The 20533-nt window shown below is 38.1% G+C and overlaps 1 protein-coding gene and 1 pseudogene across 1 annotated transcript in view; one reads left to right on the top strand and one right to left on the bottom strand.

Moving 5' to 3' along the window:
* Positions 1 to 20533, bottom strand: part of LOC118994276 (tRNA-uridine aminocarboxypropyltransferase 2) — a 118244-nt gene that overhangs the window by 37014 nt on the left and 60697 nt on the right. The window contains exons 3-4 of the mRNA XM_037056902.1: positions 15754 to 15848; positions 13430 to 13622 (exon numbers count right to left, since the gene is read on the bottom strand). Coding sequence (XP_036912797.1) covers positions 13430 to 13622; positions 15754 to 15848 — 288 coding nt within the window. The remainder of the gene's footprint in view (positions 1 to 13429; positions 13623 to 15753; positions 15849 to 20533) is intronic.
* LOC118994269 (60S ribosomal protein L5-like) lies at positions 17300 to 18074 on the top strand (annotated as a pseudogene).

Below are 20533 nucleotides of genomic sequence, written 5' to 3'. Positions count from 1 at the left end.
CGCTGTGAGAGTTTCAGGGAGGGGAAGAACAAAAGAGAGGAAAAAAATGGGAAAACTGTAATAGCACAATCGATAAGAGATATTAAAAAATGAATGTCACTATATCCTAGAAATCTTATAATGGATACACAATGAAATATTTCATTTTATTTTTCCTTTCTAAAATATTTTGTTAAATTTCTTTTTTTAAATTAATTTATTTAATTGTTCAAGTACAGTTTTCTGTCTTTTACTCCCATCCCACCCCACCCCCCAGTGCTCCCCATCTCCCTCCCATTTCCACCCCCCTTAGTTGTTGTCCATGTGTCCTTTATACTCGTTCCTGTAAACCCTTCCTCTTTTCCCCTGGAATTCCCTCCTCTCTCCACTCTGATCACAGACAGGCTGTTCTCTCTGCTTGTTTGATTGTTTTGTTGATTAGGTTCCTGTAAAAGATGAGATCATATGGTATTTGTCTTTCACCACCTGGCTTATTTTGCTTAGCATAATGTTTTTCAGTTCAATCCATGCTGCTGCAAAGGGTAGGAGCTTCTTCTTTCTTTCTGCTGCATAGAATTCCATTGTGTAAATGTATCTTAGTTTTTTGATCCATTAATTTACTGATGGGTACCTATGTTTCTTCTAACACTTGGCTATTGTAAATTGTGCTGCTATGAACATTGGGATGTATAGGTTCTTTTGGATTGGTGTTTCTTAGGGTATAACCCTATCAGTGGAATTTCCAGGTCAAAAGGCAAATCCATTTTTAGTTTTCTAAGAAAATTCCATACTGTTTTCCATAGTGGTTGTACCAGTCTGCAATCCCATCAACAGTGCACTAGGGTTCCCTTTTCTCCACAACCTCTCTAATGCATGTTGTTTGTTCCTTTGTTTATTATGGGCATTCTGGCCAGTGTGAAGTGGTTTTCATCTCATTCTGGCCAATGTGAATTGGTTATCATCTCATTGTGGTTTTAATTTGCATCTCTCGATTACAGGAGGAAGACGGTGACAGAGTAGGACGAAGCAGATTCCACTTCCCTCTACACACGGGAGAAAAACCTGGTCACTCTACAAAGGAGCAGAGCAAACAATCAACAGTACCCCAACCTATATGGAAATAAGAGGCCAGAAACTGTAGCAGACTCTGAAAGACCAGACGGTAAGGAGACGGCTGCAAGACAATAAGGTCTGAGTGACCAGCATGGAGACAAGCAGCAGCTTTGACCCACGCCTGGCACGCAGTCTACCATGGACTCTTTGGGAGCTAAGGGCCAGCCACAGGGTCCTTGGGAGAGAGCCAGGTTATCAGCTCCCTCCCTCCCAGGACAAGCAAGGTTTGAGCAACACTGGAAGAGACCTGTTTGCTTGAAGTTGCAGAGAGGGGAATAAGGACAGGGAGGAAAATACAAGACCTGTGATCACCTGTGAAGTCTGTGGTTGCCAGCTTGGGAGAATTGAGAGTCACAGTGTCAGACTCTGAACTCGATGGTCACCAGTCTGGCTGGAGAATTGGGCTGTGCTGGGCAGGCTCGAGTGGAAAAAAATCTCTCAAAAAGTAAACTGTTTGGGGGATCCTCCTGTGACAGCCGCTTGGCCTACTCCCCACCCAGCCTGGCAGCAATCCCAAGGTTGAGCAGAAGGCCTTTCATTCCCCCAAAGCACTGAGAAGGGATCATGCCCAAACCTGCAGGACCCAGGCAGCCTGGCTGGGCACACGCACCTGCAACCCAGCCCACAGCAATGACTCCCAGAGAAAGAGTGCCCTGAAGAGGACCTAGATCCCCTTCATGGGGTGCTGGGGAGAGGCTCCAGGCTGGCTCTTCGAAGAGTGCTCACTAGAGTGGCTTAATACACACTGGGAAGGGAGAAAGGCCACACCAATCACCCCTCAGACTGCTGCAGCCATTGAGACCAGAAAAATCGGTTTGGCTAGCTTGAAACCAACAAGAGATCTTTTTTTTTTTTTCAGAGATCTTTTATGTTTTTAATTTTATTATTGCTTTATCTTTCATTACCTTTTTCTCTCTTTGCTTCTTTCTTGTTTTATTCCTTCTTCCTTTCTTTCCAAAATTATCTCTTCTTCCTCCTTTCTGCCTTCTTTTTTCCCATAAGTGGGACAAAAAAATTGGAACTCTGAAAAGACCACAGTTGGACCCAAAGAGGGGGCATCCCAACAGTAGAGAGAGACAAATTTCACTTTGCTATAGCAGAGGGGCCACAAGTTGCTGCATATTTGTATTATTATTATTTTTCATTACTCTCACATCTTTTATATTTTAATAGTATATTTGTATTCCTCCTCTTTCTGTATAGGCTTCTTTGCCTTGGCTGGTTATATTGTGTCATTTGACAGGTTTTCCCTGCTCTCTCTTCCACATGGTATTCCTAATTTACTATCCTTCACATTACCTGTGTTCTTTTAACACACTACTCAAAGTTCTACATACCCTATTCAGATTATCTACATCACATAGAGTCTGTAATATAATTATTGCTCTAATATTATTTTAAATAATACCTGTTCCAGGAGGAGGAAGAAGATGGCAGCAGAGTAAGACAAAGGATTTTGCTTCTCTTCATGCACCGGAGAAAAACCGAGCTGCTCTGCAGAGGAGCACAGCGAACACCCAACAGGGACCCAGCATATGGGAAGGCAGGACTCCAGAAAGTATAGCAGACAATGAATGACCAGAGGTTGAGGAAAGGAGACGACCGCAGATGAATAAGGTACGAGGGAACAGCGCAGAGGATGCAGGCCCTCCGCCAGACCACACCAGGGCCCTGGCTGGGCCACCTTGATCTCTGAGAGCTGAGGGTGGACAACAACAACAACCCTGGGAGAGAACTAGTCACTGGCACCCTCTCTAACCAGCAGGGCACAGATTGGAAAACACCAGGAGAGATCGGTTTGCCTGTAGTGGCAGACAGAGGAGTGGGCATCGGGAAGCAAACCAGAGAGCTCTGATAACCTGTGGAATCAGGCTGTGGTTGCCAGTTTGGGGAACTGAGGGGCCCCGGCATTCCCAGTAGCCTGAACCAGCGCTCCCACAGTCTCGGGGAGCTTGGGGATGCTGGCAGTGCCCCTGGAAGAGCACCAGTCACCAGCTCCCTCCCTGCCCAGCTGGGCACAGACTAAGAAGCACCAGGAGTCTGGTTGTGATTACCGACTTCGAGATCTAGGAGTCCCCGTACATTCCCGGTAGCGGGCATTCCCGGTGGTGCGCTTTCCCAATAGCAGAGGACTTGAGCCGGCGTGCCCGCAGTCTTGGGGATCGGCAGACTACTGGCAGGGCCCCTGAAAGAGCGCCAGTCACTAGATCCATCCCTACCCATCCGGGATCAGACTGAGAAGCACCGGGAGCCAGGCTGTGGCTGCTGCCTAGGAAGAATGGTGAGTTGCCCTGTGTGTACAGCCACAGCACTGGGAAAGCTCCAAGCCCAAGCCTGCGAGACCAGGAAAGCCTGGCGGGGAGTGTGCACCCTCACGCCAGGCCAGACCTGGGAAGCCTGGGGAAAAACCTGCTCTCAGCGGGGCATGGGAGAGCGGCGCCATTCTGGATCTTGGGAGGGCACTGGTGAGACCAGCTAAGTTCACCGAGACAAGAGAAAGGCCCCTCAGGCTGCTGCAGCTAGTAAGACCAGAAGAAAATGTTTGACCAGCTGGAAACCAACAAAAGGAGTAAGTGGAAGGGAAGAACACCAAGATACCTGCAGGAGACTGCACCACTGAATCTCACAGGCATACGACCACAGAAGTTCACACCATAAACCCAGGGAACCATAACAGATCACTTTAAGAAGCTGAGGCCAACAAGAAGAGCAACACAAACAATGGGAAGACAAAGAAACAACCCCCAAATGAAAGAAAAGGAGGAAGCCTCAGAAAGAATGTTAGATGAAATGGAGGCAAGGCAACTATCAGATATTGAATTCAAAGCACTGGTTATCAGGAAATTCAAAGAGCTTACAATGAGCTACCAGAAACTACAGGGGAGCTACAGTGAACTCTCTGCAAACTACACCAACATGAAAAAGGAAATAGAAACCCTCAGTAAAGGCCAAGAGGAAATGAAGAATATAATTTCTGAACTGAAGAACACAGTAGAAGGTATGAAGAATAGAAGCGATATGGCGGAAGATCGCATAAGTGAGATAGAAGACAGGATAGAAAGAATCTCCCAGACAGACCAAATAATGGAGAAGAGAATCAGAAAAAAAAAGAGGAGAATTTAAGAGAAATGCAAGACAACATAAAACGTAATAATATCCGAATAATAGGAATACCAGAAGGAGAAGAAGAAGAACAAGGGATAGAAAACCTACTTGAAAGAGTAATAACAGAAAATCTTCCTAAGTTGAGGAGACAGAAAGTCACACGAATTCAGGAATCGCAGAGAGTCCCAATCAGGTGGAACCCAAAGAGGCCTACTGCAAGACACATCATCATTAAAATAGCAAACCTCCAAGACAAAGAGAAAATCCTAAAGGCCACAAGGGAGAAAAAGGAAATAACATACAAGGGGGTCCCAATAAGGTTGGCTACTGACTTCTCAATGGAAACATTCCAAGCAAGAAGAGAATGGCAAGAAATATTCCAAGAAAGGAGAAACACAGGCCTACAACCAAAGCTACTTTACCCAGCAAGGCTCTCAATCAAGATAGAAGGCCAAATAAAGAGCTTCCAAGACAAAAGAAGTCTAAAAGAATATGCCTCCACCAAACCAGCTCTACAAGAATTACTAAAAGGGCTGCTTTAGGAAAGGAAGGAAAAGAGAGAGATAGAGAGGAACACAGGTACACAAATGGAAATGAATAAGTACCTTTCAATAATAACCTTAAACATAAATGGATTAAATGCACCAATTAAAAGACACAGAATAGGTGAATGGATAAGAAGGCATGACCCACACATATGCTGTCTACAAGAGACCCACCTCAGGTCAAAATACCACCACAGACTAAAAGTGAAAGGATGGAAACAAATTTTCCAAACAGATGGACAAGAAAAAAAAGCCGGGGTAGCAATTCTAATATCAGACAAAATAGACTTCAAAAAAAGGGCCATAAAGAGAGACCCAGAAGGTCACTTCATAATACTCAAGGGAAGAATCCAACAAGAAGACATTAACATCATAAATATATATGCAACCAACATAGGATCACCCAAATATATAAGAAAAATCCTAGAACACTTCAAGAAGGATATTGACAGCAACACAATTATAGTAGGGGATTTTAACACCCCACTGTCAAAAATGGACAGATCTTCCAAACAAAATATCAACAAAGATATAGCTGCACTAAACTACACCCTAGATGAAATGGACTTGACTGATATTTATAGAGCCCTTCATCCCAAAGAAGCTAAATATAAATTCTTTTCAAATGCACATGGAACATTTTCAAAGATAGACCACATGATAGGACACAAAACGAGTCTCAATAAATTCAAGAAAATAAAAATCATACCAAGCATTTTCTCTGATCACAAGGGACTGAAATTAGAAACCAATTCCACAGGAAAAAACCCAAAACACCCAAAAGCTTGGAGACCGAATGGTATGCTATTAAACAACGAATGGGTAAAGATTGAAATTAGGGAAGAAATCAAAAAGTTTCTGGAAACAAATGAAAATGAACTCACAACAGCCCAAAACTTTTGGGACACGGCTAAGGCAGTTCTGAGAGGGAAGATCATAGCAATACAGGCCTACCTAAAGAAGATAGAAACATTTCAAACAAACAACCTAACCTGACACCTGCAAGAACTCGAAGAACAACAACAAAGACAGTCCAGAGCAAGTACAAGGAAGGAAATAACCAAGATCTGAGCAGAATTAAATGACATAAAGACTAAAAGCACAATTCTAAGGATCAATGAATCCAAGAGTTGTTTTTTTGAAAAGATAAACAAAATAGACAAATTTTTAAGTACACTCATCAAGAAAAGAAGAGAGAGGACCCAAATAAACACAATCAGAAATGAAAGAGGAGAGATTACAACCGATACCACAGAAATAGAAAGGATTGTAAGAAATTACTATGTGGAACTGTATGCCAAGAAATTTGAAAACCTAGGTGAAATGGACACATTTCTAGAAAAATATAATCTTCCAAAACTCAATGAAGAAGAAGCAGAAAACCTGAACAGGCCAATAACAGCAAATGAAATTGAAGCAGTAATCAAAAAACTCCCATCACACAAAAGCCCTAGACCAGATGGTTTCACAGGAGAATTCTACAAAGCTTTTAAGGAAGAGCTAACCCCTATTCTTCACATTCTATTCCAAAAAATCCAAAAGGAGGGGAAACTCCCCAACTCTTTTTATGAAGCCAGCATCACCCTAATCCCAAAGCCAGATAGAGACACAACAAAGAAAGAAAATTACAGGCCAATATCGCTGATGAACATAGATGCTAAGATCCTCAATAAAGTATTGGCAAATCGCATCCAACAATATGTCAAAAAGATCATACACCACAACCAAGTGGGATTTATCCCAGGGATGTAAGGATGGTTCAATATATGCAAATGATTAAATGTAATACACCACATAAACAAAAGCAAACACAAAAAACACATGGTCATATCAATTGATGCGGGAAAAACCTTTGATAAGGTTCAACACCCATTTATGATAAAGGTATTCAGAAAAATGGGAATAGAGGTAGCATTCCTCAGTATAATAAAGGCCATATATGAAAGACCTACAGCCAACATCATACTCAATGGGCAAAAACTAAAAGCTTTTCCACTAAGATCAGGAACAAGACAAGGATGTCCACTTTCACCACTTCTATTTAATATAGTATTGGAAGTTTTAGCCTCAGTGATTAGGCAAGAAAAGGAAATAAAAGGCATTCAAATTGGAAAGGAGGAAACAAAACTGTCATTGTTTGCAGACGACATGATAGTGTACATGGAAACTCCTATAGACTCTATCCAAAAACTGCTCAAACTAATAAATGAATTGGGAAAACAGTGGGATACAAAGTCAATATCCAGAAATCAAAGGCATTTTTGTATTCTGACAATGAAGCAGCAGAAGCAGAAATCAAGAAAAAAATCCCATTCGATATAGCAAAAACAAAAATAAAATATCTGGGAATAAACCTAACCAAGGAGGTAAACGACCTGTATGCAGAAAACTACACAACACTGAAGAAAGAAATCAAGGAAGACACACAAAAAGGGAAACATATACCGTGTTCATGGATTGGAAGAATTAACATCATCAAAATGTCCATAATACCCAAAGCAATTTACAGATTCAATGCAATACCTATTAAAGTACCAATGGCATATTTCACAGACATAGAACAAACAATTCAAAAATTTATATGGAACCATAAAAGACTCCAAATAGCAGCTGCAATTTTGAGAAAGAAGAACAAAGTAGGAGGGATCACAATACCTGATATCAAACTGTATTACAAGGCTACTGTAATCAAAACAGCCTTGTACTGGCACAAAAACAGGCACATAGACCACTGGAATAGAACAGAGAGTCCAGAAATAAACCCAACTCTCTACAGTCAGTTAATATTTGACAAAGGGGGCAATAACATAAAATGGAGTAAAGACAGCCTGTTCAACAAATGGTGTTGGGATAACTGGAGAGCTGCATGCAAAAAAATGAAACTTGGGCACCAGCTTACACCATACACCAAAATAAATTCAAGGTAGATAAAAGACTTAAATATAAGCCGTGAAACCATTAAAGCCCTAGAGGAGAGCATTGGCAAGAAAATCTCAGATATTCCACGCAGCAATATTTTCACTGATACGTCCCCTAGAGCAAGGGATATAAAGGAAAGAATAAACAAATGGGACCTCATCGAAATTAAAAGCTTCTGCATGGCTAAGGAAAACAGTATCAAGATACAAAGAGAAGCAACAGCTTGGGAAAACATATTTGCCAATGATACCTCAGACAAAGGTTTAATCTCCAAAATATACAAAGAACTCACTCAACTCCACTCACAGAAGACAAGCAACCGGATTAAAAAATGGGCAAAGACTTGAAGAGACATTTCTCCAAGGAGGACATACAGAGGATCCAGAGACACATGAAAAGATGCTCGATATCACTAGCCATCAGAGAGATGCAAATTAAAACCACAATGAAATACCACTTAATACCAGTCAGAATGGCTATCATAAACAAAGAAACAAACAACAAGTGCTGGAGAGGTTGTGGGGAAAAGGGGACTCTAGTTCACTGTTGGTGGGATTGCAGACTGGTACAACCACTATGGAAAACAGTATGGAATTTTCTAAGAAAACTAAAAATGAACGTACCTTTTGACCCAGCAATTCCACTCTTAGGAGTATATCCTAAGAACCCTGAAACACCAATCCAAAAGAACCTATGCACCCCGATGTTCATAGCAGCACAATTTACGATAGCCAAGAGTTGGAAGCAACCTAAATGCCCATCGGTAAATGACTGGATCAAAAAACTATGGTACATTTACACAATGGAATTCTATGCTGCAGAAAGGAAGAAGGAGCTCCTACCCTTTGCAACATCATGGATGGAACTGGAAAGCATTATGCTGAGCGAAATAAGTCAGGCAGTGAAAGACAAATACCATATGATATCACCGTTAACAGGTATCTAAACAACAAAACAAACAAGCAAGCAAAATGTAACCAAAGACACTGAAATACAGAACGTGCTGACAGGGTCCAGAGGGGAGAGGGGAGAGAATCACAGGGGAAAAGGGGAAGGACTAATATGAACAAGTATAAAGGACACATGGACAATAACTAAGGTGGGGGGCAGAGATGGGAGGGAGGTGGGGAGCACTTGGGGGGGGCAGGGCTGGGAATACAAGAAAGAAAACTGTACTTGAACAAGAGTGAAATAAAAAAATAAAAAATAAAAATAAAATGAAAGAAAAAAGAAAAACAAACAAACAAAAAAACCTATGGTATATTTACACAATGGAATTCTATGCTGCAAAAAGGAAGAAAGAACTACTACCCTTTGCAACATCATGGATGGAACTGGAAAGCAGTATGCTGAGTGAAATAAGTCAGGCGGTGAAAGACAAATACCATATGATATCACCGTTAACAGGGATCTAAACAAAACAAACAAGCAAGCAAAATATGACCAATGACACTCAAATACGGAACAGGCTGCAGGGTCCAGAGGGGAGAGGGGAGAGAATCATAGGGGAAAAGAGGATGGACTCACACGAACAAGTATAAAGGACACATGGACAATAAGGGTGGGGAGTAGAAATGGGGGGGTGCGGGGAGCATGGGGCGGGGGGCAGGCAGGGTTGGGAATATAAGACAAAAAGCTGTACTTGAACAAGAATTAAATAAAAATTATTAAAAGAAGAAAAATAACTAGATTAAAAATCAGCAAAGGATTTGAAAGCTATTCCTCCAAAGAAGATAAAGAAATGACTAAGTACATTAAAAGACATTCAGCATTGTTAGTCACTAGGGTAACACAAATCAAAACCACAGTAAGCCCTGGCCAGTGTGGCTCAGTTGGTTGGGCGTCATTTTGCAAACTAGGAGGTACACAGGTTCAATTCCCAGTCAGAGCACATGCCTAGGTTTTGCAAGTTCGGTCCCCAGTCAGGGTGTATATACAAAAGGCAACAGGTTGATGTTTCTCTCTCTCATCGATGTTCATCTCCACCTCTTTTTCCCTCCCTTCTCCTTTCCCTAAAATCAATAAGCATGTCTTTGAGGATTAAAATAAAACACAATGAAATATCACTTCATACCCACCAGGATGGCCATAATTAAAAACAAAAAAGGACATAACTAATATTGGCCAGGATATGAAAAAAGTGGATCATTCATACATTGCTAGAGAAAATGTACATGTAAAACAGTGTAGCTGCTTTAAAAAACAGTTTGGCAATTTCTCAAAAAAGTTAAATACAGAGTTACTAAATTACCCAACAATTCCAAATCTAGATATATACCAAGAAAGAACTGAAAACAGGTACCACACAGCAACTTGCACACAAATATTTACAAAAACATTATTCACAACAGCCAAAAAGCAGAAACAAACCAAATGTCCATCAATGGATGGATGATAAAACATGATATATGCATACAGTATATTAGCCATAAAAAAAAGAATAAATTTCTGATACATGCTACAGCATGGATGGACTTTGAACAAAGGCCAAAAGAGTTCATCACAGATAGAGTAAAACTCTGGCATTTCACATTTTACATTCAACTGCTGTGACTCTGCCCTATGGACACTGAAGTTCTGGGACATGAAATACTTACTTTGTGTGGTACTGATTTGAAGCATACTTATTGGAAGGTAGAGTACAGATGTCACTTAACAAAGAGTAAAAACAGTCTATTCAGAGTTCATATCTCAAAGAGGCTCTATTATTCCATAGTTCTAGTTCTCCAGAATCTTTTAAAATATTCTAAATGTAAAAAAATCCTTCTCAGAAGAAAAAGGCATTTAAAAGTATGCTAATCCCTATAGAATTGTACAACTGAAATTTATAATTTTATTAACCACTGTCACCTGAATAAACACAATAAAATTTTTCTTTTTATTAAATCTTTTATTTATTTATTTACTTATTTATGCTTAGAGAAAGGGGAAGGGAGAGAGAAAGAGGAGAGAACCATCTATGTGTTTGCCTCTCAAGTACCCCCAGCTGGGGATCTGGCCTGCAACCCAGGCATGCGCCCTGTCTGGGAATCAAACCAGTGACCCTTTAGTTCACAGGCTGGCACTCAATCCACTGAGCCACACCAGCCAGGGCTCAATAAAATTTCTTTTAAAAGTAGACCAATTCCCAATGTTGGTAATAGAAGTAAACAAAACTAAAGTTTTGAATAAAATTAAAAGGTTAATTGAAGAAAACGAAAACACTGACTCAAAAAGATATCTACACTCCCAACCCACATTCACTGCAGTATTATTTAAAATAGCCAGATATGGCCCTGGCTGGTGTAGCTCAGTGGATTGAGAGCAGGCTGTGAACCAAAGGGTTGCTGGTTCGATTCCCAGTTGGGGCACATGCCTGGGTTGCAGGCCAAGTTCCCCAGTGGGGGCCATGTGAGAGGCAACCACACATTGATATTTCTCTCCCTTTCTACCTCCCTTCCTCTCTCTCTCTAAAAATAAATAAATAAAATTTAAAAAATAAAAATAAAATAGCCAGATATGAAAACAACCTAAGTATCCATAGATGCAAGAATAAAGAAAAAGGAGATTTTATTATTTTTAACAACATGAGAGACACCTTGAGCTCATTATGCTAAATGAAATAAACCAAAGAAGAACAAATACCCAAATACTGTATGATATCACTTATATTTAGAATCTAAAACCAAAGCAAAACAAACAAGTTCATTGATACATAGAATAGATTGCTGGCTAAAAGAAGTTGGGGGTAGGGGGTAGGCAAAAATGGGTGACAGCAGGTCAAAGGGACAAACTTCTAGTTTTAAAATAAGCAAGTCCTGGGGATCTAAGAATAATGACTATAGTTAATTATACAGTATTATATACTTCAAAGTTACTAAGAGAGTAGATCTTAGAAGACACTGAAATTAACAACAAACTGACAGTAACCAGAGGGCAGGTGGGAGTAACCAGATAATGGGGTGGGGAAAGAGGGAAGGGTTTTCAGGAACATGTGTAAAGGACACATGGACAAAACCAAAGTGGGGTAGGATCAAGGGTGGTAAGTGGGAATAGCTGGTGTAGGGGGAAGTAGTGAGGGAAAAAATGGAGATTTGAACAACAATTTTAAAAGTTTAATAAATTTTATATTAAAAAAGTTCTCATCACAAGAAAAGATGATAACTATATATGGTGACAGATACTAAATAGACTTATTGTAGATATTATTTTACAATATACACAAATATCTAATCATTATGTTATATACCTGAAGCCAACATAATGTTATATGGCAATTATAGCTCAATTAAAAAATTGAAAGGAGAATGATAAATCTGACTTTCTCAAAAGATTAGATATGTAACATAAACCAGTCCATCATAGCTCAATGTACACAGACACAAGAAAAAATTTTCAGGGACATGCCTCAGCCAGTGAGTGTTCCTAACAGTGTTCTGCTTTTCAAGTGAGAAATTGAGCTTTAAGTAGAAGTTTAAAAGGCAGTATGATAAGGGAATGCAAATAGTCACAAAAAACAAGTTTATGAAGAAAGGCAGGAGCCTCTACAAATATTTCCATATTCACTTTGGATTTATTCCTAGCAAATGTCAAGAGTCTCCTGTGTAAAATTCCTCTGAGCAAAGAGATTCACTGCCAAATAGTCTGGATGTATTAAAAATCCAGATTAAAAGGAGGCCAAGTAATGGGTTTGCATTACAATTCTTTCACTCCTTAATTATGTAAGTATAAATTTACATATGGTTACATATTTAGAAAAAAAACTATATACTTTTCTGTAAGAAAAGCAATATTGGATTTTAATTCTTATTTCTGTTTCTTTCTGCTATTTTCTCTCACACATATGGAGCAAAATTTTTATACTGCTACAGAAATTGAATGGATCAGCTAAATTAGGTAACAGCCAAGATAAATTTATACAAAAAGCAGACATATGGGTATATCTATATTGAAGGGGTGGCAAAAAATGACTAATTACATTTAGCAATAAAACCTAGTTAACTTAAACTATATTATTTATATATTTGGAAAACACAGATAAGAACTTACCTAAATTTTCATTTTATAATTTTATTTTTTTCCTTAGTGAATAAAACTATAAGAGAAAATTATTAAAACATTTATATAGAAGCAGTCTGAGTACCCATCAGTAATTGAGTGGATATTACCAAAAAAAAAGCTGTGGTACATTTGCACAATGGAATACTGCATGGAATTAAAAAATCAAGGAACTCTTACCTTTTGCAACAGCAAGAATGGACCTACGAAGTATTATGCTAAATGAAATAAGCCAGTCATAGAAAGACAAATACCATATGATCTCACTTATATGTGGAATCTAATGAACAAAATAAACTGTTGAACAAAATAGAAACAGAGGCATAGAACCATGGAACAGACCAACAGCTGTCAGAGGGGAGGGGTGTAGGGAAGGGCTTGATATATTACTTGCAATTATTTTCTCCCATTCTGTGAGTTGTCTTTTTGCTTTCTTGATTGTGTTTCTTGAAGTGCTTTTAATTTTGATGGAGTGCAGTTTATCTTTTGTTGTTTGTTTCTTGACTATTAGATGCTTTAATGCTCACACAAAAAGAAGGTGAAGGGAATAGTTAAAGAAAATATATGCATAGCCCATAAACACAGACAACAATGTGGTGATGGGCAGATGAAAGCAGGGGCTGGGTGGAGGTGAGCAAAGGGGAGGGGAATGGGGACATCTGTAATAGTGTCAACAATAATAATAAAGTTAAAGATAAAAAAATAAATTTTAAGAAATACAACTAGTTTACCTGTTTGGGCAGTCGAAACAAGGAATTCTTATAGAAAATGTCCTTAGCCTGGCTCCATGTACCATCAATGATGATGATTGTGGAAGGATAAATAGGAGAGTCTAATATAAATTCTTCCAAATTAGCAGCTTCATCCCCTGGATATAATATTAATGTACCAGACTTCCGACAGACCATTGAAAGTTCAGGATCTCTAAAACATTTTTTAAAAAGAAATCTTTATTGCTTTGTAGGTTAACAAAAGTTTTATTATTCTTATTGAACTTCATTCAAAGATACAGATAAAAATACATATCAAAGCATTTGTGGACAGGAGACGTAATAATAAATGAGATAGCCTCTGTCTACCAGAAACAAAATAAGCTTGAGGGGTAAGGAGACAAGTTAAAAAATCAATTAAAAACAAACAGCATCTTCTTTGACCCAGTAAAAGACATCTCCAAAAATGTACTGCCAATATATTTAACAATGTTCTTTGAGATTGGAATCAAGGTAGAGATGTTGTTTTCTACCACTCGTGATTCACATTAGAATGAAGGTCCAATTATTATAATAAGGCAAAAAATAATGAAAGGCATAAAGATCTGAAAGGACGAAGTATAAATGACCCTATTTGCATATGAGAATGCTACTTATACAGAAAGACCTAGGGAATCCACAAAACAATTTCTACAACTGAAAAATCAACTTAGAAAGTCACTGGATACACGGCTTGATATGTAAAACCCAGTGTTTTCTTACATAACAGAGGCAAAAAATTAAAAGTAAGTTATTTTAAAATTCCATTTATAAAGAATACCAAAAGTACTATATCTCATAATCACTTCCCTATAGTTATATCACATACTCTAAGATAAGCTTAAATTAATAATTACCAGATTAATATTAAGTCAATAGTCTTAATGAGCTTTAGTTTAAAATCCATCATTGTATAATAATTTACTGAGTAAGCACTATATTAGGTACCATGGGAAAAAACTGAACTAGTTAATACAATGGGCTCAAAATAGGATGAGCTATTTGGAAAAGTGTCACACTTCTCATTACCAAGCACATTCATGGAGGGGTTAGGTAGCCAGATAGTTTTCAATTTTACCAGCACTGATGCTCATCATTTTTGCAATAGAATAATGTAGATCCAAGTTGGCAGATTAGATGGAACCTTGTCCCACCTATATATCACACCCACCTAAGAATTATAAAGAAACTATCATTATAAAGAGCCTCTGTGTGAAAGAAGTGTCACAATGTAAATGATGTGGCTGCTCCCCATGTTATGAGCTCTGAATCTCACTTGTATTCTCAATAAAAAGGCAAAATTCCCAATAGCAGCACCTGTGAGCAAGTCAATGCAAAATCTACAAAAGAAAATTCTGTATGAGAAAAGGGTGCCTGATCAACAGTTTATGTATGATTATATAAAGTTCTAACATGATGTTACTTTTATAACATGAACCTAAATTACAAAGGAAGCTAAAAAATAACACAGGAAGGAAAAAGTTTGATCAATTCCCTAGGCTTCCTACTAGTATGAGTCTTACTTTGCATTTTTGTAAGTGAACTGAAAACAGAAATCTCCATATTTTCAAGAGAAATTAAATTTTGCATCTAAAAATATATTTAACTATGTAGGCAGGATCAAATCAAGTGGACAGAAAAGCAAAAATGATTCAAAGGTATAAAAAGATTTATAGAGAAATTTATATATATATTTGTATATATTTATGATAATGGTTATGTAATAGAATGTAAAATAAAATCCAAGAATACTACAGATCTTCAATGAAGATATCAACTAATGGCTGCTACACATAAATATACTAGGTTCCATCAAAAAGAATATTTCAAATATGACAGAAGGTGTTTAAGCCTTAAATATATATATATGATGTGCATATAACTAAATATAGTAATAGTTAGTTACTGTATCTTATGAAAGCTTTAATGGACTAAAAATATATATATGCATTTACTTATATAAATGTACATCATATATAACATAAAAAAAGAAAAAACTAAACTAACACTAATAAAGTACCCCATCATCTTGAACAAAAACAAAATAAACAGTAAAGATACATGCCCTTTAGGCTCAACATATATTAATATGGAATTCAGGTAATGCCATCATTCCTTTGTTTATTCCACTTTGGTCTCTTTTGGGGAGGGTTTTGTGTTTATGTTTTGTTTTGTCTTGTATTATTGTGAGAGAAAAGGCAGAACTTAAATTTTTTGGTCACTTCCAATGAACCTTGTTTTAGGTCTAAATGATAAGTTTTAAAAAATCATATTTAAAAATGTATGTGGAAAAAATGTTAAATTACCTTTCTTCACTGAAGCGACGACCGATCTTGACTCTACATTTGTCCTGAGGGAGGCATGCTGCTAGTAGAGGAACTGTCCGCAATACTCTGCTTTCCTTTAATTAAAAAATTAATTAAATGTAGATTTTTACTCAGAAAAACACACTTTAAAAACTTTTATGATAAATATTTGATTATAACATTATACAGAATTTTCACATATCTTTTACCCCAGAACACAATTTCATTAAATATATATATATATATCCAACTATTTATATATATATATATATATATATATATATATATATATATATATATATATACATCCTGACTGGTGTGCCTCACTTGGTTGAGTGTTGTCCCGCAAAGCAAAAGGCTGCAGGTTCAATCCCAGGTCAGGGCACATGACTGGGTGGTAGGCTCGGTCTCAGTCAGAGCGTGTACAAGAGACAACAGATCGATATTTCTCACATCAACATTTCTCTCCCTTTCTCCCTCTCTTCACCTCTCTCTAAAATTAAATAAATAAATAAAATCTGTAAAAAAAAACTATAGTTTCCCTAATATATCAGTAGTAAATATACTGCTGTATATTTATTACACTTGGGTATATTTACAAGTTCACTAAGTATAGGTGAAGGGGACAAAGAGGGAAAATTTGAGAAAACTGTAATAGCACAACCAATAAAATACATATATATATTTTAAAGTTTACTGATCAACTGGCTGGTGTAGCTCAGTAGATTGAGAGTGGGCCTGCGAACCACACGATCGCGGTTGGATTCCCAGTCAGGGCACATGCCTGGGTTGCAGGCCTGTTCCCTACAGGCTAGTTCCCAGCAGGGGATGCATGAGAGGCAACCATACATTGATATTTCTCTCCTTCTCTCCTTCCCTTCCCCTCTAAAGATAAATAAATAAATAAATCTTTAAAAAAAGTTTACTGATCAAACAAGATAACATTAAATCACAGTTAAAATAATGAAAATGCAAATTTGTGTTTAACTGAATTGAATCAGTTATTCTGACAAACTTTTTATTCTAATAGTAATTACATTTTGTACTATAGTATGTCAACTTGAAGATAACTGCCTGGCTCTTTATGCCCAGAAAGCAAGGAAGTGTTGAAAAACACAATGGGGCATACCCATGGCACACAGAAACCAATCTTAAAGAGTTCCCAGTGGCCAGACTGGAACAACTTGAGCAACAAAATAACTAACACTGCATTCAGATTATAACCCAAAGTATAAAATAAATATAGAGTTCTGTCTGATACAAATAAATAAATGGGAGAAAAGAGACAAATCTTCCTTATAGAAGAATTCTAAGGAATAGCAAATACTACTTTCTTTACTTTAGGAATACCATTTACCTAGCAAATTAATTCAAAAAACAGTAATGTTCCATATTAATTTACTAAAATAGTTTAAAATAAATAAATTTATAATTAAATTATTTGTTTGTAACAGAAAGAATATGGATTATACAGCACATCATCCCGCCCCCACTGGAGCTGTGCTGGGCCTGCAGGTCTCGGGTGAGCCATGAACATGGGTCTCTCTTCCACAGTATGCGGTTTGTTAAAGTTGTCAAAAATAAGGCTTACTTCAAGAGGTTCCAAGTAAAATTTCTTGTTTTCCCAGGAAAACAGTGGGAAAGGAAAACTGATTTTTATGCCCAGGAACTCTTGGTAATCTAGGACAAAAATAAGTACAACGCACCCAAATACAGGATGATAGTTCATGTTGTAACCAACAGAGATATCATTTGTTAGTTTGCTTATGCCCATATAGAAAGAGATATATTTTCTGAAGATTACACTCATGAACTCCCAAAGTATAGTGTGAAGGATGGCCTGACAAATTACGCTTCTGCACATTGTACTGGCCTGCTGCAGGTCTGCAGAATTCTCAATAGGTTGGGCATGGTCAGGAAATACGAAGGCCAGTGGAGGTGACTCAGATAAATACAATGTGGAAAGCACTGATGGTCAATTATGTGCCTGTACCTGCTATTTGGATGTACAGCTTGCCAGAACTACTACTGGAAATAAAGTTTTGGCATCCCTGAATGGGCTACAGATGGAGATTTGTCTCTTCCTCACAGTACCAAATGATTACCTGGTTACAATACAGAAAGCAAGAAATGCAACACAGAAATATATTACAAGCACATCATAAGTCAAAATACTGAAAATTATATGCATTACCTAATGGGAAAAGATGAAAATGCTTATAAGAAACAATTCTCTCATTACATAAAGAACAATTGTAACTTCAGACATGATGAAGGAGATGTATAAGAAAACTCATGCTCCTATAAGAGAGATTCCATGACATTGGACACTTCTCTCCAGCCCCTTCTTTCCTGAAAGGTTTCTTTTGAGAAATCAGCTTGTAAGTCTTATGGGCACTCCTTTGTAGGTAACTCCCGTTCCCTGGCTGCTTTTAAGATTCTCCCCTTATCTTTAATATCGGGTAATGTAATTATGATGTGCTTGGTGTGTACTTCCTTGGGCCTAACTTCTTTGGGACTCACTGAGCTTCCTGGACTTCCTGGAAGTCTATTTCCTTGGCTAGATTAGGGAAGCTCTCTTTCATTATTTTTTTTCAAATAAGTTTTCAATTTTTTGCTATTCCTCTTCTCCTTCTGGTCCCACTCTATGATTCAGATGTTGGAACACTTAAAGTTGTCCTGGAAGTTCCTAAGCCTCTCCTCATTTGAATTCTTTCTTCATTCTGTCTTCGTTGAATGTTTATTTCTTCCTTCTGGTCCAAACTGTTCATTTGAATCCTGGTTTCCTTCATGTCACTATTGGTTCCCTGTACATTTGCCTTCATTTCACTCTGCATGGCCTTTACTTTTTCCTCTATTTTTCAACCATACTCAACCTGTGAGCATCCTGATTGCCAGTGTTTTGAACTGTGATTGTGATAGGTTAGCTATCTGTTCATTGTTTAGTTCGATTTTTGGAGCTCTCTTCTTCTCTTTCATTTGGGCCATATTGAGAACAATGCCACTTACTTGGCTCTCTGCTGGCTTTCAGTCACTTTCCCCACTATACACAAGCAAATTGGGCCCTTCTGGTGCTGATTCCTGGGTGGGTGGGTTTGTGTACATTCTAGGACCCTGTGGGTCTCTCCAATGAACTCTCCTGTGAGGCAGGGAATTTCTTCTACTGCTGCAACCCCCACAGAATTTTTTATTCAGAGGTTTTGAGGCTTTATTTCCCTGTACTGCAACCCTCGGTTGAGTGGTCTATCTCGCTCCCCAGTTATTCTTCCTGGCTTATTTGCACACAAATGTGGGACTGCCCAGTTCACTAGCCACTGCCTCACCCACCCAGGTCTTCCAGCTGCCACCTTGCTGCATGTCCTCTCTGCCCTAGCTGCCCGTCTCCACCCTCCATACTGTTCTGGATGAATGTTTCCTTTTTTTTAAATTTATTTTTTAAAAAGATTTTATTTATTTATCTTTAGAGGGGAAGGGAAGGAGAGAGGGAGAGAAACAAGAATGTATGGTTGCCTTTCGTGCGTCTCCTGCTGGGAATTGGCCTGCAGGGAACTGGCCTGCAACCCAGGCATGTGCCCTGACTGAGAATCGAACCGCTATCATTTCGTCTGAGTCACAGGCCCGCGCTCAATCCACTGAGCTACACCAGCCAGGGCTTGGATGAATGTTTCTTTAATTCCTTGGTTGTTTGACTTCCATACAGTATGATTTTCTGGCACTTATGGTTGTTTTTTGTTTTTAAATTTGCTGTTATTCTTCTTTTGATTGTGCAAGGAGACACAGTGTGTCTACCTACACCTCCATCTTGGCCAGAAGTCCCCTTTGCTTGTAAATGATATATTTGCTGGGTAGAATAATCTTTGTTGTTAAGTCTGTGGCTTTCATACTTTGAATATTTCGTACCAGTCCCTTCTGTCCTGCCAAGGTTCTGTTGCAAAATCATCTGACAGTCTTGTGGAGCTCCTTTGTAAGTAACTATTTGCTTTCCTCTTGCTTCTGTAACCTTTGGCATTTAATTATGATGTGCCTTGGTGTAGGCCTCTTTGGGATCATCCATCTTGTTTGGGATTCTTTGTGTTTCCTGGACTTGTAAGTCTGTTTCCTTCACCAGGTTAGAAAAGTTTCCCATCAATAACTTCATATAGTTTTTCAGTTTTTTGCTCTCTCTCTTCTTCTTCTAGTACCTTTATCATGTGAATGTTTGTACTCCTGATGTTGTCACAGAGGCCCTTTAAACTATGCCCATTTTTCTTTTGGATCCTTTTTTTTTTCTCTTCTGATTAGGTGTTTTCTTTCTTAATGCCAAATTGCTAATTTGATTATTTGCTTCATCTACTTACTGTTGATTTCCTTTAATTAATTCTCTATTTCAGTTATTGTATTTTTCATTTCTGATTGCTTCTTTTTTTCTTTAAAGAATTTGTATGAGTTTATTTGAGCCAAAGTGATGAGGATTGCCAAGAATTAAAACATCAACAGACTGAGAACATGCTGTAGAAGCAGTTTTGCACCTTTTTTTACACATTATGGTTAAAGGAGGAGGCATAAAGAGGTTACATGAAATCCATTGGTGATAGATTAAGCAGGTGGGAAAAGCAAAGCAGGGAAACCTCTGGGATTGGGTAAAAAGTAAAATGATAGGCCCATACTTCTTTACATAGGTGGGTACAGGATAGTTAATAATCCACAATTAATATGCTAACAATAAGAATAAGTAGATTTATAGTCTACAATAGTAATAAGAGGATTTGTGGTCTCTGATCTGGTGCATGGTTGTGACTGA

The sequence above is a fragment of the Sturnira hondurensis genome, unplaced genomic scaffold (assembly GCF_014824575.4).
Source record: "Sturnira hondurensis isolate 20B ecotype Veracruz unplaced genomic scaffold, ASM1482457v3 Scaffold0009223, whole genome shotgun sequence".
In the NCBI taxonomy this organism is placed as follows: Eukaryota; Metazoa; Chordata; class Mammalia; order Chiroptera; family Phyllostomidae; genus Sturnira; species Sturnira hondurensis.
Note: the sequence above shows the minus strand (reverse complement) of the source record. Positions and strands in the feature narration are given on the sequence as shown.